Source organism: Hibiscus syriacus, unplaced genomic scaffold (assembly GCF_006381635.1).
Source record: "Hibiscus syriacus cultivar Baekdansim isolate YM2019G1 unplaced genomic scaffold, ASM638163v2 tig00111540_pilon, whole genome shotgun sequence".
Classification (NCBI taxonomy): Eukaryota; Viridiplantae; Streptophyta; class Magnoliopsida; order Malvales; family Malvaceae; genus Hibiscus; species Hibiscus syriacus.
The window spans coordinates 1,622,646-1,648,892 of record NW_024063114.1 but is presented as its reverse complement, the minus strand read 5'-3'; the positions used below and the strand labels follow the sequence as shown (position 1 = coordinate 1,648,892).

Here is a 26,247-nt window from a genome sequence, read left to right as displayed (position 1 = left end):
AAACGAACATATAATCGAACGTTCACGAACGTAAATGAACGAACGAGCCCTTTGTTCATGTTCGTTCATTTAATTAAACGAACGCAAAATCTTGTTCATGTAATAAATAAACGAATATAAACAAACTTCCCGCCGCACGGTTCATGATCGGTTCGCTGAACATTCAGTTCATTTACATCCCTAAAAGATATGTTAGAATACTGGCATAATTTAATCGATTTTAAACAAATTAATTATGACTTTTAAAATTAGTGAGTTTAATTGTGTCATTTTAGCTAAGGGAAACATTTTTAGTTTAATCATTGAACTTGGAATTCAATTTAATTGATTGGAGTTATTAGGCGTGGATTTTTGTATACCAGTTTATTGCGTGAGTTCAAATTTAAAAGAAAATAAGTTTAATTTGAAGATGAATGGATAATTAATATCAATTCACAAGGCCATAAAAAAAAATGCATGAAATTGTATTTCATCCTTATAAAAAGAAACTTGCACGCAATAAAGAAAATCTGGTATTCAAATCTAATCTAAAGGTCCAAAGCAAGGTAGATTACAATATATCAAATAAGCAGCACCTTGATCAGTCGTAATGATGTAAAATCAATCATTAAAAAAAGATAAATAAAAAACGGACAAAGAATCGAAAAACATGTCAAAAAGCATAAGAAAACGTATCACAAAGGAAGATGAAAACATGCAACACGAACAGACTTATTGAAAATAAAAAAACAAAAGAAAATAAAGATACGATATAGAAAAGAAAAATAAAAAAAATAAAGAATATTGACGGTCGACAGCCAACATTAAAGTTGATGCGTCTGTCGATCGAAAAAGACAAAAAAATAAAAGAGATAAACAACATACCAATGAGAGAAAAACTAAGTTTTTAGGGTTTTTTTCAAGATTTACTTTGTTTTGATTCCATTCATAGTTAAATGTGTATTTTTTTTTCTTAAAAAAGTACATGTAAGTTAATTATTATTATCAATGATTAATAATTTTGACTTAAGAGTTATTTTTATCTCTATAGTAGACTCAATTTATTATTTTCGCATCTATATTATTTTTGCATCAATTTAATCATCAAAGTTGTTTAATTGCATAACTGTATACCTTCCCATAACTTACTGAATTATAAATCACAAGTTAGTGTTTAGGGTTTAAGATTTATAGTTTCGAGGTAATAGGGTTATGGTTCATAATTTATAATTTAGAGTTTTAAATTAGGATATGATATAGAATGATGTAATTGAGTAACTTCGAGGGCTAAATTGATACGAAAATACGACAAGGGCGAAAGTGGTAAATTAGGTCTACTATACAGTAGCATATCCTTTTGCGAATAATTTTTATCATTAAATTTAAACAATTTTATAAAGCGTGAAAAATTATGTTAAAAGAATATTCAGGTATCAAATTCGTGTATGATATATGATTTCAATGTAAAATAAAATGACTCGAATATATTAAAAAATTATAATTCAAACCAAGTGGCATCTGTAGTAAAGTAATTATTATTCTTCTTTGAATATCCAGATTTGAACACCATAAATACCAGATGTATAAGTATTCAATGTCAAAGGGTTCGAACACTAAAATTGATTATTCCTAAGGTGTATAATTTTTTTTCAATTCTTTTTAGGTTTTAATTAAATATCTATTTTGAAAATTTTTATAATTCTGATTTGTTGAATTTAGAATTTTAAGGCATTGGTTTAAAAAAATGACCATAAATTTAAATTCTATCCTCGACGTTATCGAACAATAAAAACTATCAAGTTTTAAAGAGAAATGTTAAAAAAAAGTAAAAAATAATAATAATAAATTTCTTTTACTAATGGACGGGTTCGAACATCAAGTTTTATCAATTAGTGTATTTTAGAAATTATGATTATAAAAGTTTTTTTTATCATGAATTATGATTTCCCCCGATAAATCTAAGGTGAATCCAAAATAATATATATTTTAAGATTCTCAACTAATTGATAATGAATGATTATATTCTTGGTGATGTTCGAACTCCTAACTTCTAGAAATAATTTTAAAAAAATTTAAAATATTTGTTATTTTCTTCGATATGTGTCTATATGTTTTAGTTTGTTTCAATCTGAAAAGAAAATATAAACTTAAAATAATCTTTTATATCTTTAAAATATTAATAATAATAATGTATTTTATTAATTCAATAATCTCATATGTAAATTAATAATATTTTTATTCATCTATTAAAAAACAACATTTTATTCATAAATAAAGAGTAATGTATATTTTCACTAGGCCAGTAAACGAACTGAACGTTCAGGGAACTGTTCGTGAACAGTTCGACAGGAAGTTCGTTTATGTTCGTTTATTTATTAAACGAACAGACATGAATAAGATTTTATGTTCGTTTAATTAAATGAACGAACACGAATAAAAGACTCATTTGTTCATTTACATTGTGAACGTTCGATAATCCGATCACTTATATTCATTCATTTATGTTTGTTTGTTTGTTTATGTTCTTCAGATCCGTTTGAAATATAAAGACTTAATAAATTTTAATCTTAAACCCATTAATATTTTTTAAATCAATTAATTTTAAACCTAAATAAAAAGTACTCAAATCAACTGTTGAGTCAATCAAGAGGATAAAATAGCCAAGAGAGAGTGAATTGACAAATAAAAGAATTGGTGGAAGCTTAAAAGAAAATATGAAAATGAACACAAGAATTTTAGAGTGGTTCGACTTTCTAAATCAAGTCTACATCCATTACTTTAGCTATCAACACTAAGGATTTTCACAAATTCAAGAATTTGTATCAACCTTTTAGGACAAGGTGTAATCTTACGACTACCTCAAGAATTATACCTCAAATTATTGAGAACACTCTCTCAAAGAGAAAATTACAAATAAACAAACTTTGAAAAAAACCTCACAAGAAAGTTATTTGCACAATTCAAGAACAGATAATAACACTAAACAAATAAAATAAATGAGTACAATAGTGTTCTTTGAAAGCAAAAAGAATATTGACTTGATTTTAGTTCAATGTGATTGCTTTGGCATTCTTTTTGTTTTTTTTATCTTCACATATGGTTTGAAATATTGTTTTTATATCATCTCATTCAATTCTAGTCGTTTGGGTTGTTGTAAGAGTTAATAGAGTCGTTGAGATAAAGTTTCCTGCAATAAATGTTGCCCAGACACATGGAATATCAATATTTGGGCTTGGAATCTCGATACTGCCTGCATTAATTACAAAATTTTTGACCATTGGAAGAGGAAAGTATCAGTACTGTAGTAAGAGTATCGATAGTGGTATAGATACTCTGAGAGTATTGGTACGAAAATGGTATACTGGACTGCGTTTTTATCAAAACCTCAAGGGGAGTATCGGTACTCCCATCCAGAGTATAGATACTGCATGAACAGTGTCAATATTGTTATTGTAGTATCGATACTAAAGGGTTTAAAATCAATTTTTGAATCGATTAATGTTCAACACCCTTTGTAAAACTATTTGACCATTATTTCCCGCATATGAATTTAATTTTCAAAACGAGTATGGAGTAAAAATTTAGTTTTTGACCTTGAAAAGGATTTTAATATTCAAACGATTTAATCGAATATAAACGTAAAAATTGAATATATAATATAAATTTAAACATTTTAATAAAATTTATTAAGTGAGGTAAATTAAACTCATGATTATTTAACTATTTTTAATATCTTTAAAAAATCATTTTTAACAAAAATAAATAAATAAATTTTTAACTTAATTAATTGTTGAGTTCGAATATTTGTTTAATAAAAGTTTAAAATTATTAATTAAATTAAAGTATTTCATATAATAATTATATATATTAAATTATAAAATTAAAAAAGTAAATCTAGTTTGAAATTTTAATATCGTTTTATTATAAAAAATCCAGTTTGATGATTATATATATAATACAAAATTCAATTAGATATTTACTTTGGCTTGATAGATAATATACTCACACTCTACTTTAAGACTTAATGTCATAGGCTTGAGCTTCTAAAGCAGTATTTTACATCATTTTCCCCTTCAATCACGCGGTCACACGTGATATTCTGTAATTGGTGGATTAAATTTATTAATTTGAATTAAATTATAATTAAATTAATATAATATTTAAATATTAAGGACTTAATATGTAATTATACAAAGTTTTTACCTGGGACGTCACTTCCTCCGTTAACAGTTAACGGCTAGTGGTCGAAAGAAGCACGGTGCCTTTGCGTTCTCTGTTCCTATCTATTTCTTCATATCTTCGATCCTTTTTTGTTTGTTATTGTGTTTTTTGCTTGCATGTTTTGGGTTTTATTTACAATCTATGAAAAACTTCAATTGTGTTTAGTTTTAATAAAAATCTGAGTTGTTTTTATGTTGCCACTGGATCCGCTTCGGATTCCAGCTTTCTGATTCTTCCGTTTTCAGACTTTGAACAATTAATTAATTAATCAAAATTTGTATAAAACAAAGAATGGGGATTTGAGTCAGCTGGTGGGTCCTTTGGGAAACAACTAAAGTTTGAATCTTGGCTGGGAAACTGCAATCCGATTGCTGATAAAATTCGGGGTTTTTCTTGATTTTGCGGTGTTTTGAGCGGGTTCTTCTTTGATGGCTCTGTTGGGGATAATAGTAAATTTCGGGTTTTAGAAAACGTTGATTCTTTCTGGAGGATTGTTATGGATGAAGTTGGTCCTAGTAATCAAGGAGAGCCTCGGACAACCTCAGGATCGAGCTCTGATGAAGGCTCTGCCATGCGGTGGAGGCCGAGGCAGCTGATTTTTAGGCCGTTCTCAACTACAAAAGAAGCTGATAGAAAGCTGCGTGTTGTTGTCAAGAGGCCTGTAAGTTCGCTTTCCTAATTGTATGCTCATATTTAGTTCAAAAGTTTGCTAGGCGTTTCTTTGTCATGTTTTTGGGGTTGAGTTTGAATTGTTATGGATTAAGTGATATTAGGTGGTTTTAGTTGTGGTTTCATTAGAGATTCCGTTTAGCATAAGCAAAGCATATATAAACATATAAGCAATGTGTGAGGTCAGAAGAGATGGTCCCTTATTTTGGTTAAATCTTAGATGTTTCACTAGTTGCAAATACATTATAGAAAGCTATGAATGTGAATGTGGAATGCTACTCTTATTTCGGTTTGTATAATGTGTCATAAGCTGAGTAGGTGGGCAAATTAGATTCTTATAGAAGAACTCAATGTATCAGTACTGATATTAGCATATAGCAAGATTACTGAATTGGTTTTAGATCCCACATTCTATCTACCCTGACAAGCCTTAAGCTAATACAACTCATACCATTAGCCGATGAATCAAGGAAAAAGCTAACTAGGCAGCAGAGACTCCACGAACTATACAAGTCTCAATGGGGAATGGGTACTTATTTGTTTCTCTTGCATGTTGGGTGGTTAACTTCTGTCCTGTCACCACCTTTACCACTATAGATCTTCTCCTAGTCATTTAATGATCTATTGTTCAATACCTCTATTTTTCCTTGTGCATAATGTTCTCCATTCTTGCCTTATTGTCAACATTCATGCTATAATGTCTGAATATGGTTTAATGTTTTGAGAGACAATAAGATCAGACACTAAATATTAGATCTGAATTTTGTACTCTAAAGATATACTGACATATAGCTTGACATGAAATACGAAAAAGATCTCGCCTGGTATCTATATGATTTTGTATATCTTTCACACTCAAGAAGGGGTACAAGAAAAGGCAAACAATAACTGTTTCAGGGTGCATGGACTCATATAAGGCAAATCTTTGTGCTGACATGCAGCTTTAACTGTGCAGTTGGTGGCAAGACTGACTAAGGACATAATTGAAACGTACCAAATATGCAACTCGCAATTTAAATATTCAGAAGAATTGAATCCAAAGCGGTATTTGACTAGCCCATCTGCTGGTGTCCTCAACGATGGCTATGACAATGCGAACTCAGATCTTATTCTAACAGTGAACTTTATCCTGATCAATTTAGAAACACAACGAAGGTTTGTTTCTACTTTTTATGATTTTCCCCCAATGATGTGAACTATATTTTTGAAGCATTTCTTTGTGAATTGACCTCTCATGTGCGTTTTGGATTTTCTTGATGGTGATTAAAGATTGTTGTGCTTTCTCTTTTGCTAAAACTTCCATTGTTCTGCTGATGTTTGTTAGAGGATCCAATACTAAAATGGATTTTTTTTTAAATTGACGCTTCTGATATACAGATTAGTTCTGAATGTACATTTGTTTCTTTTCATGTGGTTAGCTCCTCTAAGCCATGAAATATGCCTGCTTAGTTTCTGGCTTGTGAACTTAGAATTTGGCATGCTGGAAATAGTTGTACATCAATCTAAATATGTAGTTTTGGGTTTTCCAAGCTTGGGTAATATTTTTTTTAATTAATTTTCAAATTCAAACTGCCATTCCTCTCTTAACCACTCTCCGATTATGAAAACATTTCATGTTATAGTACGTATCCTGAGCAAGTATGGTTGCTCTTGACTTGCATAGTTCAATACTACATCACATATGTTCCCCGTGTATCAATTTTGTGTTTCTCCTTAATGATGCACCAAAATTGTTAGTTAATGCAATTCAAACTATCAATTGTGAGAAAACAAAGGAGTACCCAACCATTTGAAAAAATGAGGGTAAAAACTAAAAAAATAATTAGCAGATATCATTCATGAAGATCTGGCTTTTGGCAGCTTTATGGATATGTCAATTAAGCTTTAAAACTATTTCTGGTTTTTTTTTTCTCATTTAAATTAAGTTTGTTGAAGGAAGATTTTACTCATTTTTCAATGATTCTATGTAGATATATTGTCAAAGATGTTCTTGGTCACGGGACTTTTGGGCAGGTTGCTAAATGCTGGGTTCCTGAAACAAGCAGTTTTGTTGCCGTGAAGATAATTAAAAGCCAACCTGCTTACTATCAGCAAGCACTGGTTGAAGTTTCTATTTTGGCAACGGTGATTTTCTTACAGCTGTATATATCCTTCTTTAAAAATATAAGTTGTGAAACATCATTTTGTTTGCTTAATTGTTTGCCTTTTGCAGCTAAACAAAAAGTATGACCCAGAAGACAAGCATCACATTGTCCGTATTTATGATTACTTTGTATATCAACGGCATTTGTGCATTTGTTTTGAACTTCTTGATACAAATCTGTGAGTAATTTATGTATTCCAATGAAAGAAGATTCATCATTTGTGAATATCTTTTAACCATTAGATAAACTTTTCTTATAGGCTTTGCAGCATGTTATTGACATTTTCCCCCTGATCTAGGTATGAACTCATCAAGATAAATCATTTCAGGGGTTTGTCATTGAGCATCGTTCAGCTGTTTTCGAAACAGGTGTTTGCTGTTTGCTTATAAGCTGAATTTGGATTGACCTGAACAACGACCGGACTAGATGTAAGCGTCTGCTTCCGGTTTTCTTTTGAGTTCACCCTAACCTTTTTTATTTTATTTAGATTCTACAGGGACTGGCTTTATTAAAAGACGCTGGAATAATTCATTGTGATCTTAAGCCAGAAAATATTCTTTTATGCACGAGGTGGGTTGCTTTTTCAAGATTATTCCAGATAAGGAACTTATAATATATTTTATTTTTTCAGTGAAATTTGATATTTCTGTCCTAGAAATAACAGTGTCAAGCCAGCTGGAATTAAAATAATCGACTTCGGATCAGCTTGCATGGAAGAACGGACTGTTTATTCCTACATCCAGGTTTCCACCAATAGCTACTACGTTCATGCTGTTCATTCTTATCATTTCCTGAAGGGTCTTACAAGTGTATTTTTTTCTTCTTTTTCCCCCCTGCAGAGCCGTTATTATAGATCTCCTGAAGTTCTTCTTGGATACCAGTATCCTTTTGGCATGAATTTATGGCCTTATTATTTTCTATGTATTGATTTTGCTTATTGCTTTGTGTCATATAGCTTTGTATGGTTGACATGTTCTTTTTTTTTTTTTTGTAATAGTTTTAAAAAATGGGTTTTCAAAGTCATGTTTACTGGTTGTGGTTCTTATTTTTGTGATTAGAAAACTTAATTCTTATTTATATGTATATGGTCATGACTCATGATTGTTCATTTTAGTTTGAACCTTGATCCTTTTTCAGATATACAACAGCCATTGACATGTGGTCCTTTGGCTGCATAGTCGCTGAACTGTTTTTAGGGCTGCCTTTATTCCCAGGCGCTTCAGAATTTGATCTTCTAAGGCGAATGATAAAAATACTCGGGTATGGCTCTTGCTTTGGCTAGTACTAACATTTTCTTGAGACTGAATTTGGAATGGCTTTTCTTTGGTTGATTTGGTACAGAGGTAACTGAATATGTGTTTTTTGTCCAGATGTGAAAAGTTGTATAAGTAGTAGTCACTTATCATCAATAATCATGTGATTATCAAATTCCAATCCCTATGTCCCTTATTTTTTTTGTTAATCTTAGAAGTTCCAGCATTCAATGCAATATATATCTAATACTTTCAAGAGTTTATAGATTTCCAAAGTTAAATTGCCCTTATAATAAACGAGAATGTACAAGGAAAGAGAAACAAAAAGTTTATTTGATTTTCAAAGTAGCATATATATTTTTAACATCACACATTGAGAGCTTAAGCTCCTCTATCCCACTCTTTGGTTTCTGTTAGTCCATCTAAAAGAATCATAATCACAAATCAGATCCTGTAAGATCATTTGTCTCCTAAGTATACTTATGTTTAAATGCATGAAAATAGCTGTCTGACTAAGAAAAGACAACCGATATTGCAAATTCGGTGTCAGCTTCTCAGAATAAGGTGGAGGCATGGGTTAGGGATTCCTCACATGGGGGACACTCGCATTCCGAGGGGTGTGCGAATGGTAATGGAGATTTAAATAATACTTTGGGGGTTGATTTTCGTGCGAAGGGGACAGATGTTGGTGCTGTTCATATTCAGCAGAAGGTGGGAGATTTTTTTATTGATAGGAGTGGAAAGGAGTGGAGCATGGGGGGTGCCACTTTGGGGCAGGAGGGTGATGACCGAGGTTTTGGGCTTGATGGTAGCTTGGGCATGCGAGAGGTCTGTGGGCCTGATCAGGAAAGTCTGAGGGAGAATGCAGATGTTTCTTTGTCTGCCGATAGGCTCTTTAGGGGTAAAGCCTGTTGTGCAAGAAGTCAAGCGAATCATAGGAAGTTTAAGGTTGCTCCTAGTCGTTCCGGTAGTGTTTGTTCGTTGAGTGAAGTTTCAATCTGTTTCCATGAGAGAGTTTTTTGTAGAGGGGATAGAGGTATTCTCCCAGATGTTCGGGTTCAGGATAGTGCCTCGTCTGAGTCCTCACTCATCTTTCGTAAAGCGAGGGAGGAGGCGGCTGCTACTAGGGAAGTTTGTGACATGTTGGGGATTTCTTTCGTAGGGGGGCAACATTTACTGGAAGAGGAGATTTTGAATCTGGAGTTGTAAAGGTCTTCTAGGAGTTTGTGATTGTAGTTAGTGAGCTGAAAAGGGGTTTTAATTTTTATTTTTGTATGTCCCATTTTAATGTGGTTTCTTGGAATGTTAGGGGTCTTGGGAAGAAGGAAAAAATTCGAGCAGTGGCTAGACTTGTTAGCAATGTCAAACCAGTCTTTTTGATGCTCCAGGAAACTAAGCTGAGTTTCTGTAAATTCGGCCTATGGAGGAAGTTGGGGGGAAAACTTCTGAAAGGTAGAAGTGTCCAATTAGTTGATGGGTCTGCTGGTGGTTTAATTTGTTTGTGGAATGAAGATTTTTTTGAAGCTACAAGTGAATTTAAGACCAGCAGATTCATAGCTGTCTCAGGGAAGTTCAAGGTGGTTAATTGTGACTGTGTTATTATTAATGTGTACGGTCCGTCTGTTGAAGCTGATAAGGAGGTTTTTTTCAGAGATTTGATGGATTTTGTGCAAGGTCTAAGCCTGCCTGTTTGCTTAGGGGGGGATTTCAATGCCTACCTTGATCCGGTGGAGAAGATTGGAATGGCTCAGAATTGGCATTCAATTGATCTTTTTTCGAACTTTGTTCATAGTCTGAATCTCTTGGACCTTCCGTTAGTGGGTGGGAATTTTACTTGGTGCAATAATAGGGAAAGTGCAACTTGGATAAGGCTAGATCGGTTTTTATTAAGTGGTAGTTTCCTGCAGTGTTTTCCGAAAGTTGTCCAAAAAATGCTACCAAAGTCTTTATCGGATCATAATCCAGTGCTACTAGAAGAAGACGTTGAGAATTGGGGCCCTAAACCCTTTCGGTTTTTTAATTACCTTTTAGAGGAGGAAGGGTTTGATGGGGTGGTCCAGAATTCTGTTAACTTGTCTAATGGTCGAAGGGGTTTGTTTAGCATTCTGCAAGGTACTAAAAAAGTGATTAAACAGTGGTCCAACAAAAATCGTTTGGGGATTTCTGATCAAATTTCAGCCTTGGAAGCCAGGATTAATGCATTGGAGTTGAAGTCTCAAGGTGGGGGGTCTACTCCACGTGATAGGGATCAGCTTCTGCTGATGAGGTCTGAACTGTGGATATTGCATAGGAAGGATTATACAAAATTATTTCTAAGGTGCTGTCCAAACGGCTTGGTGCTATTATTAAAGATATAATTAGTCCCTCGCAGTTTGCCTTTATTCCGGGTAGGCAATTGCTTGACTGTGCTCTTTTGGCTAACGAAGGCATTGATTATTGGAGGAAACAAGGGAGATATGGAGTTGTTTTCAAAGTTGATTTCCGCAGGGCCTATGATTTTGTTGAATGGCCGATTCTTTTCAAACTTCTGAGGGGTATGGGTTTTGGTGAAAAATGGATTTCATGGATGGAGTGTTGTGTTTCTTCAGCCTCAATCTCAGTATTAGTGAATGGGTCTCCAACTGAGGAATTTCAGATTACTAAAGGTTTGAGACAGGGCTGCAGTTTGTCCCCTTTATTGTTTAATATAGTTGGGGAACTTTTAAATCTAATGCTGAACAAGGCTGCTGATCTGGGTCTTTTTGAAGGGTTCAGTATTGGCAGGTGCGATAATTCTTTCCATCTGACTCACCTTCAGTTTGCAGATGATCTAATATTATTCTGCAAAGACTCTCCTACTCATATCCTTAATATTAAGAGAGTTTTGAGGATTTTCAGTGTGATGTCAGGGCTACACTTAAATCTGTCTAAGAGTAATTTGTATGGCATTAATGTGGATGAGGTAAGAGTATTAGAATGGGCTAGGATGGCGGGCTGTGGAGTGGGATCTTTTCCTATGACTTATCTTGGTTTGCCGCTTTGTTCAAAGAAGAATTCAGAGGGTATGTGGGAACCGGTTGTTCAGAATTTTTACAAAAGATTAGCAGGCTGGAAATCGAATTCTCTGTCGATGGTTGGGAGATTAGTGTTGGTTAAGTCTGTGTTGTCCAGCTTGCCGATATTTTACCTATCAATTTTTGAAATTCCAGTGAAGGTCATGCAGAAATTGAACTCTTTAATGGCGAATTTTATTTGGGGTGATGTTCCAGCTAAGAAAAAGGTACACTGGGTGAACTGGAAAACTGTCTGTCAACCGTTTGAAGGAGGAGGGTTGGGAATTTTAGACTTGAGGTTGATTAATAGAGTTTTGCTTGGGAAATGGGTATGGAAATTTGCAAATGATAAAAATAGTCAGTGGAAAAAGATGATTTGCTGCAAGAGCAACGTTAGTAATTTGTCTCTTTCAATAATGAAGGTTGTTTCTCCGCACGATTCTTGGATTTGGAGAGCAATTCTAAACAATTATGTCAAAAACGATGAGGTTGGGGAATGTTTGAGAGCTAATTCAAAGATTCACATAGGCAATGGCAGATCCAGTGTTTTTTTGGCATGATGTGTGGATCAACGACTCAACCTTAAAATCACAATTTCCAAGAATTTTTGCTTTATCGGTTAATAAGTTGGGGACAATAACTGAGTTTGGTGGTTTCGTGCAGAATGTTTGGGTGTGGAACATCCAGTTAAGAAGATATTTACTCGACTGGGAACTAGATCAGTGGATTGCTTTAATGTCCTTGATTGAAAATGTATCTTTGTCGGATTCAGTGGATGATTTTCTTGGGTGGTCGGGGAAAGGTGATGGCCTGTTTTCGGTCAAGTCATGTAGGAGGTCTTTTTATAGCAGTTCAGAAGGTTTGTTCGAGTGGAATAAGTGGGTTTGGGCTGGTTTGGCTCCTCCTAGGGTGGAAACTTTCCTTTGGCAGCTTTGTCATGGTAAAGTGGAAGTTAGAGAGGAGTTGAAGAAAAGAGATATTCCTTTGGAAGACGGTCTTTGTCCACTGTGTCAATTGCATGAAGAATCTGTTGAACACCTTTTCTTCTCTTGTGTGGTTGCAAGGGAGCTATGGACCAAATTCCTTAGGCTATGGGAAATTTCTACTGCTCTTCCTCACGACCCCATTTCTCTTTTGTGCGCTTGGTCGTTTCTAAGGAAGGATTCTAGCATTTGGAAGTTCATCCCAGGGGTTGTTTTATGGTCAGTTTGGAAGGTTAGGAATCTGGTTGTTTTTGAAAAGTGGAAGGTCGACTCTACATCTTTGTTCTTCTTCGCCAGATTTAGATTGGCTAAATGGTTTCTAGCTAAATATCCTTTGGTTCGTATCAACTCTGACAATTTAGTTGGGGATCCGACGCTTGCAGATAAGTCTCAGTACTCTCATGTCCATGAGAGGGCTATTTGTTGGACTCCACCGCCTATGGATATGTTCAAGCTAAACGTTGATGGGGCGGTAAGAGGGGATAGGTTGCAAGGTGGTATAGGTGGGATTTTAAAAGATTCTACCCCTAGTACCTTAGCCACCTTCTCTTTAGCGGTAGGGCCTGGAACTCCCATTTTAGCAGAGTTGAAAGCTATTAAGGAAGGGATTGTGTTTTTCTTCTCTTCGAACTGGGCTAACAAGGGAAGATTAATTATAGAAAGTGACTGTAAAACAACAGTGGATTGGATTTCTAATCAAAACTCTGCACCAGCTTTTTTCAGTTCGATGGTGGAGGAAATTGGGGCTTCTATTTCGGCTAAGGATATTGTTTTGAGATTGATTCTTAGGAGTTGCAATGTGGAAGCTGACCAGTTAGCTAAGGAGGGGATTGGTTGATTGCTTCAAGCATTTTGTGGGAATGTTTTGTGTTGGTTTTCTGGCCGATCGGCTACAGGCCAGACTCAGTAGAGGTCGTTGTAGAATTGTACAGGGCTGTTTGGCCTGTTTGGGCAGTTTTTTGTTCTTGGTTATTTTGGGAAAGTCCCTTGGCTGTATTTTATGTATTTATTATGGTTAATAAAATTTTTAAGGCACTCTTTTCCCTCTTCCGCTGATTGATGAGCTTCTCTACAAGCTCATACAATTAAGAAGGGGTTTTTTAATGAGGCATTCAATTCCTATAAAAAAAAACCTGGTTTTAAATAGATAATCTATAAACTAAAATAAGAATTTTTAGCACTATTACTGATTCAGTTGTTATTTTGCACTTGTTGTTAACAACCTTTTATATGCATGGTTTTCTTGTTGTAGATCACAACCCCCTGATTATGTTCTAAAGGAGGCAAAGAACACAAGTAGGTTTTTTAAGTGCGTTGGGAGTATAAACAATATGGAGAATGGTGAATGTGGTGGCAGAAGTGCTTACCAAGAATTAACGGAAGAAGAATATGAAGCTGCAAGTGTTCATATATTTGGTCCAAGTATTTTTATTATTTTCTATGTTGTTGCATCTATTGTCAACCATCTTCGTCTGATAGTCATTGTTGCCTGTTTCTGTTCAGAGGGAGTTAAAAAAACCACTGATGGGGAAAGAGTATTTCGGTTATAAGAACCTTGAAGCAGTTGTTAGAAATTATCCTTACCGCAAAAACTTGCCTGAAGAGGATATCATTAAAGGTTAGCATCCGACTTCTACGTAATGTCCGGCTTCCATGGTTGGAAAATGTCTGCAGTGTGTGACTACTATCTGTTAAGAACTTACCAAGGCTGTTTCATAATGAATCTATAACAGAGGGTCAAATACGGTTAGCTTTGATTGATTTCCTGAGGGGACTAGTTGAGTTTGATCCAGCAAAACGGTGGTCACCTTTCCAGGTAATTAAAATTTCAGTTGAACGCTCCTTTATCATGCTATCCAACTAAATATGAAGCAATAATAAGAGTTTCAAGTCCATCTTGCAGGCTTCAAAACACCCTTTTGTTACTGGGGAACCTTTCACATGCCCATACAGACCGCCCCCCGAGACCCCTCAATTGGTATGGAATCTATGTGTGTAACTCTGGAATTAAAGATTTCTGAACCTTATTTCATAAATTAATATCAACTATGTAACTTTTATTTCAATTATTGACACCAGACATACAGAGGAATTGCCTATTCCTATCCTGGTTACTGTATGTATTTTTCTGAACAGCAGTATTGTCTTATTTTATATTCTAGGAATTTTTCTCTTATTTATAAAAAGTTTGACATTGTTGAAAATAATTCGACATAGAGTTTTGTGCTTGTTTGAACAAATTTTAGCAATCATTGGATAAAATTTCACTGTCCTCTGTGTGTATGCGAGTACAAAAATTCTTTGGCCATGTGAAAGATTGGGCTTTATTGGTCTTCTCATGGTTGAGCTGCTTTTCAATTGTAGTAGTCTGTCCTTGTGAATAACAAGCTTTACGAAAAAGATACACTAATCTGTTATTTTCCGGGGGGAAAAGAGGAGAGGAAAAGATACTTGCCTAATGTCTGCCTTTTTTTTTCTTGGTAGCCTGTTGCTCAAAACATCAAGGTGGATCATCACCCTGGTGGAGGGCATTGGTTTGCAGCTGGTCTTTCCCCTAATGTAAGCTTCCTAATGATCCATTATTTCTCGAGTAATAGATTTTCAGTATTATTTTAATATTAGTCTTATATTGATGTATAATTTCAATCGTATAGATTCAAAATAGGAACATGGTTCTCTTTCATAACAGTCCACAGTTCCAAATGATGCCGTATGCTCATGCAAATAGTTATGGCAGTATAGGAAGTCATGGCAGCTATAATGATAATATTGGACTTGGAAGCAGCTATGGGAGTTACGGAGATAGTAGTAATATGTTTGCATATTATTCACCTGTTGGTCCGTCTGCAATGAACATGCATCCGCAGAGCGGTACATCAATGCTTGGAAGTAGTCCTGATGCTAGATGGAGATATATGCAGTACTCTCAGGGTACAGGACTTGGTGTTAGTCCATCAGCTGGAAACTTTGCACCACTTCCCCTTGGCACTAGTCCCTCTCAATTTACTCCTCCAAGCTCATACAGTCAAATATCAGGTGGTTCTCCTGGGCACTATGGTCCCACTTCTCCCGCGAGAAACAGTTGTCAGGGATCACCTTTAAGTAAGATGGCTACAGCTGGCCAATTTAATAGAAGAAAAAGCTGGGGATATTCAGTAAGTTCCCAATCTCAAGAGAGTTCATCATCTTTGAACTGGCAAGGACAAGTAACCGATGGCACCATATCTAGCCAAGCTGAGGGACACTCTCAAGTGATCGGTGGTTTCCCCTCTCACAAGCCGTCAAATTCTAACACAGCCAACTTGAACCAACAGCTAGGTGGCATTGGAACGGCTACAATCTACTCAACTGCACAGAATATACCCAACTCCATCACACTTGGTTCTAATTTGCAACTTCAGCGTAGCACAGGAGCAACTCAAGACAAGTCAGAGGCCAGCGAGCCATTGCCCAATCCTGGAGATTGGGATCCAAATTATAGGTGAGTAGAGAACATATCCATGGGTGTTTTATCACTTGTGCCCTATTGGTTGTTGTCCCTCAAAATTCTTTTGTGCTGCATCAGGAATTCATGATACTCCTAAAATTAGCTCTAGTTGCAACATTTGGCATATACCTAAGACAATATTTCGTGTTTTTTTTTCACCCTAGTGATGAACTACTACTACAAGAGGATGGATCAGAAGAGAGCTGCTTACCAGCTGACTTTAACAGAGGAATGCATATCGGTTCAGCCGATTCATCTGTTGGAGTTGGAAGATTCAACCGTCTCTCAACCACAAACTCAAATTTATCAATTCAAAGGTAATTGCATAATCTTCTTGGCGAATGTCCCTTTCTTTGGGCTGGCTGAGTTTCAAGATGTAAATGATAAAATCAATTATTATCTTATTTTTCATTTCCCTTGCAACACGATTTTGGTTTATTCTTATATGCATACCTTTTATTTTCCCTATTGAAATCTATATAGTTGGCAGTTATGTTCCACGTGACTGATGCGGCCCAAGATGTGTTGTACATTATAGAGATGGATATGCCTAGTGTCAGATGGAGCTAATTTGTTTTTCATTTGAAGTGCTCGACACTGTTATTGACTTGTATATTGTTTGAGTGCAGACAAAATGTACCTGTAGGATTTTCACATGTAGAAGTGGGTAGCCCTCCTTCAACTAACAATTTACACGCCGGATATACTCGTCATTTGTCAAAGCATTCTCACTTCATGCCACATATGACTCAAAATTCTCCTAGCCGTTTGGGGCAGCAAACTGTGCAGCGGTTCAATCACGGCAGATCCACTGGTGCTCGGGATAGTGAATGGAATCACATGAAAGTCCAGCTCCCTGCTTCTAGCTTTAATTATGGGGGGCCACGTTCTCCTGGAAACAGTACATTCAGTAATGGCATGCCATGGGGTACTTCCTAACTTTACACTCTCAAATCACTTTTAGTTACCCCGTACATTGCCAAGTAATATCGCAGATCTACTTGTGTCGAAACTAGATAATTATTGTTGGATAATTTTGGGAATAGAATGAACTGATTCTGCGTGACTCAATCCTGGCATTGTTAATGTAGGGCGTAGGGCCAACCATCCCGTCTCAGATATTCCACCAGGTTCTCGCAGAAGAAAGGACTACGGGAGGATTGCATAACGTTGGAACCAACTCGAGTTTTTACAGCGTTGGATTATGTATTGGGTGTTTGACAAGAAATATGTACTCAAACAGTTCACTTAATTAGCGAGGTCATTATAAGCAAATGCTCATTTATTTTGCTTTGCATAAATGTTGTTTTGCTTGTCTTCCAATCAAATTGCCCGCCATGCCCATTCTTCCAATCTAACCATGTTGCCGAGATATCCAATGCAGCTGCCTGCAAGTACTCAACAAGAAGTTCATGTCTGGATCGAAGTTACTTAGGAGGGATTTAACTAGTGGTAAATTATATTTTATTTCTCATAGATGTTGAAGCTCTTTCCTTTTTGATCCGCATGGAGGTTATGTTACTCGGACAATGGTGTATGTGTCGCGAGCGTTCGGAGTATCATGTTTTCCTATCCATGTTCGGATGTGTCGTATTTGAGAGATGAAGAATGATTCTAGTTTTATCAGCAGCCTTAACAATGGAGTTTTGATTCTAGGTTTTCACCCTTTACAATGGAGTTCTGTTTAGCCAAAAGCTGTTCTGAAATCGAAGTCATATGAATGTTGATTAGGAAGACGATGAACCCCACAATTTGTACGCAACAACACGAAAATCCGAATAAGCCAACTTTTTTGTTAGGATTATTGCATTTATTCATCAATTTTGATGGAATGGAATTGAAAGAAGAGGAAGAACAAAGAAAACAAAGAAGCTTAACTGAGCTACTTTTTATTCGAAGGTTTAATATAAAAATAAGACTAAACTTTACCTAAAAAAACGACTCAGTCTCTAAAGATTTTTTTTTTTAAATGTGTGTCTAATGTTTTCTCAATTACATTTTTAGGTGTCTATTGTTATATTTTTATTTTTTAATAATAAAAATTTTATAAAAAAAGAAATAAGATTTTGAAAGTTTAATTTATTTAAAAAAATCCAAATTTTTACTCAAATTATAAAAATATTCTAAAAAATTAAAATCTCTCATTTCAACCTACGATGAAATAGTGGAGCAGCAAAAATGGAGCTACAACGAGGAAAGATCACTTAGGTTTTGATTAGAATTGTACAGTGGTTAGGATGGTGATGACAATGTGGCTTATGGACGTCGAAATTGGCCGAAATTGATGAATAACAATGACGTTGGCTTAAAATCCAAAGAACCTTTAAACGCCTCTCCACTACAAACGATGGCAGCTTAGGACAAAAGGCCAACGAAATTTTGACGGGATGAGATAAAGTTTCTGGTGATGAGGGCGGTGACGGGCATGACTAACAGTGATGGTGACGTCAGGGAAGGGAGAGGGAGAAGGGGACGAAGGTTTTTTTTTTAAATTTTAAATAAATTCACAAAATTATTATAACGTTACATGTACCACTTAACAGAGATTTTTAACGACGGTTAACATTCGAACACTTAAAATTATAACACTAGAAAGACTAAACATTTATTTTTAACAAAAAAAAATTTTAAGCACCGAAACATTTTTCAAAACATAATTTATACACTTTTTTACATATTAAAGTATTATTTGAATAATAAAAGCCGATAATTTTCCCAAATTATGAACAAAATTCTTTTTTCACTAAAATTTCGTTTAGAAGCACCGAAGACACTCTAATATTTCCCTCGCCGGCGAAGAAGTCTTTCACCGCCACTCTGCTGCACCCTCGTCTTTCTCTTCCTCGTATTTTTTCCGGGCCAAATTAATTAAGGTAATTTTTCAAACCCCAAACTTAACTTGAGTTGACTCACGAGATTCTGAGTTCTCGCTCGGTTCCCTTCCTCTGCTTCACTCTGTTATATTTCATTTTCTGTTTTCAATCCTACTGCTCCTTGCTCTGTCTCCTTCATTTCTTTTTCAAAGCTATCTGTTGGCAAAGTTTTAGCTTATGTTTTCTCTCTTCTTTTCGTTTTCGAGGTTTTTTTATGTTTCTATTTTCTTAAGCTAATGGAAAAGAAAAATGTCAACTAAATCACAGCCATCTCCATGGTTTAGGCTCCTTTGCCGGTCCTTTCAATACCCACCTAAAAATCTGCATTCATTTGCTCGGAAAATCTCCACGAATATTTTGTCGAACACCCATTACTCAAATCGTATCCCTAAAACCTCCATTAAACCCCAGTTCTCATTCTGCCGAAATATATCAACTTTTTCCTATTTCCCCAACAACCAAACAACAAAATCGCCGTTTTCTTTTACGAGATGCCATTTCTCTAGAAGCTTCTCTTCCGACAAGCTACGCTATGATGATCTTTTGGCCGATGTATTTGCTGAAATAGAACCCGAGCAGCAGAATGAAAGAGAGGAGAGGATGAGAAAAGGTTTGTATAAAGAGGATATTGATGAAGAGGATGAAGAAGATTATATGGGTGTAATGCCATTGATAGAGAAGCTTGAAAAGAGGTCGTTAAAGGAAAACAATATTCGTATAGCATTTGAGGAGCCCATGGATTCCGATTCTGAAAACGAGGATGTGGGGAATTATGAGACGTGGGAAAAGCAATTTGAGAGGAAACAAAAGATGCATGAGCAATTGCTCAAGAACTTCTGTGATTCAGGTAAACGAACAAGCTTTGTTTTAATTGTTTGGATTGCTTATGTACGAGTGCTAGTATAATATGTATATGGGTGCACATTGTGTAGAATGCTTGTTGCACACAAGCACACTAGAGTTGACAATATTTGATACTCTATCCAGAAAAACAAAACATAAGAAAACTCGAATGCCACAGGGATTCATGAATGTCTCAAAATGTATATCGACAGAAGACACAAACATGAGATGTATACATGAACTGCAGCTAAAATTTTGATTTATAAGTGATACTTATGAATTTTCATCAATTGATCTATTGTTGGCAATTACATTTCTGCATTTGACAGTGACACCTGATGACGCTTTTAAATGGATGAATAAAATTGACAAGTTTGAGGAAAAGCATTTTAAACTTCGCCCTGAATATAGGGCCATCGGTGACTTGATGAATCAACTTAAGGTTACAGAAGGCAAGGAGAAATTTATCCTTAAGCAAAAATTGAATAGAGCAATGAGGCTCCTTCAATGGAAGGAAGCTTACGATCCCAGTAATCCTGCCAATTATGGAATTATGAAGGATCAACAAGTTGGTCCTTCTGTTAATTGTGAGGAAGAAGCTGAAGAGGAGAATGAGAAGAAAATAATAAGAAAAGCTAGCGGGGATGAGGATAAAGAAGAATTTGATGACATGAAAGAGAAGGATAACATACTATTAGAGAAGCTCAATGCTATTGACAAGAAACTAGAAGAGAAGCGAGCAGAGTTGGATTATACATTCAGCGGGAAGGGAAAGATTCTAGAGGAGGAAATCGGAGACCTTGCAGAGGAAAGAAATTCTTTGACAGAAAAGAAAAGAAGACCTCTTTACAGAAAGGTAAAGTGTATACAAGACCTCCATTTATTTTGCTTCAAAGGTCAAACAGTTCAGTTATTTTTGAAATGGTTGAGGAACAGAATTCCAAGCTAATATTATTCTTACATTTTCTTATATATATATTTTATTCATATTCATTTTTCTCATAGGCAGGCTCTGCTATTTGTAGTTCTCCTCTTTAACTCCCTTTTGTCATTGAAATAGGTTATAGCATTGAGAAATTGAACTTCCTTCAACCGAATTTTATTCATCATATTCTCTAGATTATGCGAATGCACATATTCATTGTTTTTCACTGCAATCTGACTCCCCTCCTTTACGGGTCTGTACATTAATTTTCAGTACAACTTTAATCATCACAAGTATGACTCATTTGATGATATTCATTTGCATTGTGTCGTTTCAAGTAGCAATTTTTTGTTTTTCAAACAGTTTCATCTTGCATGTAACTAACTCTGTTTTTGTTGAATGATGGCAGGGTTTTGATGTGAGGTTGATAGATGTGAACCGAACTTGTAAAGTAACAAAGGTAATATCCCTTTGAATTTGTTTTGTTAAGAGATTGATTTTCATGTAACACATCCGAAGTTGATATTGTCCAGGGAGGGCAAGTGGTCAAATACACCGCTTTGATGGCATGTGGAAACTATCATGGTGTTGTTGGATTTGCAAAAGCCAAAGCCGAAGCAGTCTCAATTGCACTTCAAAAGGTAGCTTTTAACTGCTTTTATTTATACTTTAATTTATACTTGGCTGGTAAATCTAGTCTGTTCAGACAGGTATGTTTTATTCAACAAAATCTTTCAGCGTTACTCTAGAATTCTTGTAAAGTAAATGTTTTGTTGTCTATTCAAAAGCTGTACATTTTAATTTTTCTTGTGACTATGTTTTAAATAAACCTTGTTCTGGCTCTTATATAATCCCTTGGGGACAGTATAATATTAAGGATTTTGGCTTTTCTTATGATTGGTTTTTATATGGTTACTTCTTACCATGATGCTATGATTTCTGGGGTGGATTAGTGAAATCGGTTTAATTTGAAAGGTGTAAAATATCGTCAATGTTGTCCCTAATGAACATGTTCGTGAATATCCTTAATCATCTTTTAATGTCACTAGCTTGATGAATTTATGTGACATGTACTGACTCGTGTAACCAACCAACAGGCATATGAGAAATGCTTTCAGAATCTTCACTATATTGAACGACATGAGGAGCACACTATAGCCCATCCGATTCAAACGTCATATAAGAAGACTAAGGTGTGCATAAATCTATCCTTTTATCACCATTTTTAATCTCGATCTACCACTTGAGTTAATTGTTCACATTTTTTTTATGCTAGAGTTTCTCAGCATTCACTATTTTAGTCTTTTGATGGTTTGGTAGGTCTATCTCTGGCCTGCACCAACGACTACGGGTTTGAGAGCTGAAAGAACAGTTAAAAGCATTTTGCTTTTAGCTGGCTTTAAGAATATCAAATCAAAGGTAATAAAGAGTTATATAGGTTCTCTGTTTTGGTTGGGCTCAGGCATATGTTGGATATATATAGATGTTTGACGCTATTATATTTTATTATTTTTCCTGAGATTTTTCATGCTCTTAGATGATACCTGGAGTTTCATTTCTTGTACTCATATCTAGATGTGTGTCATGTATATGAGAATTTTTTTTTTGATAAAAGTTGGAGGTTTCATTAAAAACTCCCTTCGTATTCGTCCACATACTAACAAGTATGTTAACGAACATTGGAAGGAAGAAAATAGTACCTCATATTTCATTAAAAAAAACACCCAATACATCTGAAAACACGGAATACCCTCAAACGGGGATATACACCATTACAAAAAATCATAACCACCTAAAACTTAGAAGTGATAGGGTTCCTTAAAATGGTGTTTAGAATTCAACTCTTTTTATTGCTAATCTGAACAATCTTCCCAGGTTATTGGCTCTAGGAATCCTCACAACACCATCAAGGCTGTTCTTAAAGCCCTCAATGCAGTAAGTAACTCGATCACCCATATAACCCGAATAGGGTTTAAGACGACACTTTTGCTTGCAAATTATTTGGATTTGATTCGACTTTAAAAACTTTTAGTTTCTCTTGGTAATTGTCGAATCAAACATGAACTGTTGAAGGAGCCAAATTTGGACATTCTAATGCTTTAAGTAGCTTGTGAGCTTATTGTGCTCCTTTTTTTTCATTTGGAATAAATATTTTTAAATAACATTGAATATTCTCAATAGATACTTAAACTCGAGCTTGAACACAAATAATAAAAGTTTGAAGTGAAGCATGAGAATTGAGCTCATTTCTTATGGGTGAATGAGCCTAATTAAGTGAGCTCAATCAGGTTGATTAGAATAGAATACTTATGGGCAGCCTCCTGAATAACATAATAAATTGCATGTTTGCAGGTTGAAACACCGAAGGACATTCAATAGAAATTTGGAAGAACGGCTGTTGAGAAACACTTGCGGCAATGAATTTCTTGTATATAATACTATTTGGCAATAAATTTGTATCCAAGTACTTTTACCGTATATTTCAAAAATTATTATTACCATTAAAGCAAGTAATCTAGTATCTTGTGGTATAAATCATGTAGAAATTCATTGGCAAAATTGATAATCAAACTAATACCTTCCTTTTTACAGAATTTACTTGTATTCTGCTTAGTCTGTGTGGGGTTTTTTTTTACATAAAAAAATATTTTAATAAATTATTTATAGTGGGAAGAAGTTATTTAGGTCTTGAGGTATACATGTTTTCTCACTTTGCATAATTGTAAAATTTTATCATATCCATGACAATATTATCCATATTGTATATATAAATTTTCAGAAAATCTAAAATCACATGAGCAGATTATATGAAATAGATTGTGAGTTTTATTCATCTTAATAGGTGTTTTTTAAAGAGATGTATTTTATTTTATTTAAAAAGAAGGACAAGGACAGTTGCAAAGGCCGGCATCCCCTGATCCTAAACAAATTCCATTGGCTTCAGGTCCATGTCTATCCTGGCACCAACTCAGGCAACCATCCGGTGTGCAATCTGCCATCCTTATTTCTCTAGTGCAACTAAATTCATCTGCTCTTGCTGCTGCCACCTCTTTCCCTGTTTTCCCACCAATAATAGTGGGTTAATTAATATTTAAAAAATGATATTTAGAGTATTAAATCAGAATATAAACAAGTATGGATTAGAATATATAAATAATAGTGGATCTTTTATTTTTACCAGCAGCAAAAAGAACCAACATGGAAAAAACAGCAGATGCTTGCAAATTCTTCAAGGCTTTTCTCTTCTTCTTCTTCTTCTATGGAAAAGAAGATTGAATTCTTCTAAATTTATAGTGGAAAATGTCTTTGATTGGCAATAATTGATGTCTATAATATTATCTGGCAAGAATTTTTCCATCTAAATCATATTACCATATATGTTAAAACATTATTATCACCATAGAAGCAAATAATTAAAGCGGATATATTAATATGTTAACTTACCCATGTTTAAGAGCATAACAAAAGAAAGTTACTATATAATAAATACTATAAATTATAATAATTTAAAAATAAACTATAATAACCAACAATTAGTTTATCTAGTGGGATGATGCACTAGATCTTTTAAGTAAGGTTGTTGAAACGATTTTTTCTTAATGGTGAAAATGTGAGAAAGTGAGATTTTAAAAAAACACATTAATTCTTAATTATCTCTTTTAAATTTAAAAACAAATGTGATTTAAAAGACCTCTCGTTTCGAAAATTTTTAGATTTCCTTTACGATCGAAAAATACAGTTCAAGGAGTCGCCACCAATCTTTGATTAGGGTGTGATTGGGCACCCAAAAATGCTTTGTCATTTTAAATAAAAATTAATTTTAATTAAAACAACAAATTGAGGTCTGCGTTACCAAAATCTGAGTTCGGGAGTCGGTTACGTGTGGGGAAGGATTAGCACCCCCACAACGCCCTAAATCGGTACCTAGTCGATTAATTAACGTTTTTGCAATGAACTTTACAAATTCGAACTTAATTTAATTTTTGATCCCATAAAACAATGACGTAAATTTAAAAACATTCAAAAACACTCAAAATAATTAAATTTAAATTACCAAGTCGTTTTAGAAAGATAAAGGATGTTCGATTATTTACAAATATCGAGACCAGATCTTAAATATATAACAACCTTTTCTCGATATATTTAAATAAACGAACATTTCTTTTTCTTTCGTTCCCAAATTTTAGGTGACGAATCAAATTTTTGGTTTCACTTTCGGGATACACTTTTATTTTAAAATCATTAAAAGCGGACCTCAAATCAGTTATGACTGCCCACTTCAATAATTTTAAATTAAAAGGGTATTACCCTTAATCCAATTATGTGATATATGTCAAGTTATGCAAATGAGGTTATCATGCATATTATGCAAAATAATGTCATGCAAAAACTAATTAAAATATGCCATGCACTCAAACAAATTTCTAAAAAAAACTAAAAAAAAATATAATAAAATAAAATAAAATAAAAAAAATATGTATTTACGACATTAACATACATTAGAATAAAACCATATATACAATAAGACATACTATTAATAACTCGACTTCACATTCAAAATTACCATGAAGGACCAAAATAAAATTAAACTAAGCATGCAAAGTAGGAATTAACTATTAAATTAAAAAACATGCTAAGTGACTAAATTGTCAAACAACCAAAATTGCAAATTACAATTCAAAAATAAAACATAAAAACATTTCAGGACTAACATGAAAAGTGTTCATAAATATGAAGACTAAATTAAGAAGGCACAAAGATTCGTTCAAGGACCAAAATGAAAGTTCTGTAAATTACACAACCAATGTAAAAACAATGCAAAAATGGCCCTAATATGCAACTGGACTAAAATGAGACACGCTGAAAGTTAGGAGACTAGATTAGCATTCCAAAAAGAAAAAAACCTCGAATTGGGGACCACAACAGAACAGGTTGAAGCTACAAGGGTCTAATCAGCTATTATACCTAAAACACGGATTCCCCTTTGCCCACTAAACGCTGCCGTTTCACTAATCCTAATATATGATTTTTTAGGTGATGAGTTACCCTAATTTCACTTCCCTTATCCCTTCAGCCGCTCTCCCCTCTTTCAAGCCTTCATCATCTCTCGACTGTTCCTTCAACCTCACGAACGGAGCTGCCCAACATCAACCAAGCACAACACCGACCACCTCACCAGAAGAAGACCACCGGAGATCTAAACCACTGAAGACTGCAGACCCAACCCTACTATTTTCTCCTTCCAGTAACCCCAGGAGACCTCGACTACACTGATGAAAGTGAGATAAGAAACTACGCGATGCAAGTAACCTCAAACGACCCTCTTATCCTCTATTTACTAACGACAACAACATCTGAATCATCTCTAATCGTCAACTAGACCACCTAATCAAACAGGTAATGTAGATCTTTTCTCTATACCTATTTAATTTTATTTAGTTCGAACATGCTTTAAATAATAATAAAAAAAAATCATTACTGAAATAATGAAAATGGTTGAATACCTCTTGAAGCTTAGTTACTTGCGTGATCTGCCTGTTTTGTTCTTTAAACACGAAGGGAGAAATACCCTTGGTTTATATGGTTCAATTAATTGCTTTTCGACAAAAATAGTCGATGGTTTCTCGTTCTTCTGGTGAATTCCTAATCCTCTCTTGTTCTTTTTCGTTTCTATCCCTAGTTCCTCTGGTCTCTCCCTATGATCCTCCCTTCTCTTTTTTTTCCTAATACTCTCTAACTCTCTTTGTCTGTGTAATCTCTCTGCTCTCTTTTCTTCTCCCCTTCTTCTGTGTTTTTCCTTGGTTTTTATTTTCACTGTCCCCCCTTTTCTTTTTGATT

General features: G+C 34.7%; 2 protein-coding genes across 3 annotated transcripts; both read left to right on the top strand.

Moving 5' to 3' along the window:
- The first annotated feature begins 4,262 nt into the window (after nt 1-4,262).
- On the top strand, nt 4,263-17,053 carry LOC120164562 (dual specificity protein kinase YAK1 homolog). 2 transcript variants are annotated; one of them, XM_039174258.1, is made up of 18 exons: nt 4,263-4,861; nt 5,825-6,024; nt 6,840-6,993; nt 7,082-7,191; nt 7,312-7,381; nt 7,501-7,583; nt 7,678-7,756; nt 7,853-7,893; nt 8,151-8,273; nt 13,534-13,678; nt 13,785-13,899; nt 14,015-14,097; nt 14,185-14,259; nt 14,766-14,840; nt 14,936-15,762; nt 15,933-16,085; nt 16,398-16,696; nt 16,860-17,053. In XM_039174258.1, the coding sequence occupies exons 1-18, from the start codon at nt 4,697-4,699 to the stop codon at nt 16,934-16,936; spliced, it is 2,874 nt and encodes a 957-aa protein (XP_039030189.1). In that variant the 5' UTR covers nt 4,263-4,696; the 3' UTR covers nt 16,937-17,053. The 2 variants fall into 2 exon arrangements, with proteins under 2 accessions (XP_039030189.1, XP_039030188.1); XM_039174257.1 differs by having other exon boundaries at nt 7,669-7,756.
- Nucleotides 17,054-18,549: 1,496 nt separating this feature from the next.
- LOC120164493 lies at nt 18,550-22,844 on the top strand. Its single transcript, XM_039174197.1, has 8 exons — nt 18,550-19,488; nt 19,814-20,340; nt 20,819-20,869; nt 20,943-21,050; nt 21,507-21,602; nt 21,730-21,828; nt 22,285-22,344; nt 22,762-22,844. The coding sequence occupies exons 1-8, from the start codon at nt 18,891-18,893 to the stop codon at nt 22,786-22,788; spliced, it is 1,566 nt and encodes a 521-aa protein (XP_039030128.1). The 5' UTR covers nt 18,550-18,890; the 3' UTR covers nt 22,789-22,844.
- Nucleotides 22,845-26,247: the final 3,403 nt, after the last annotated feature.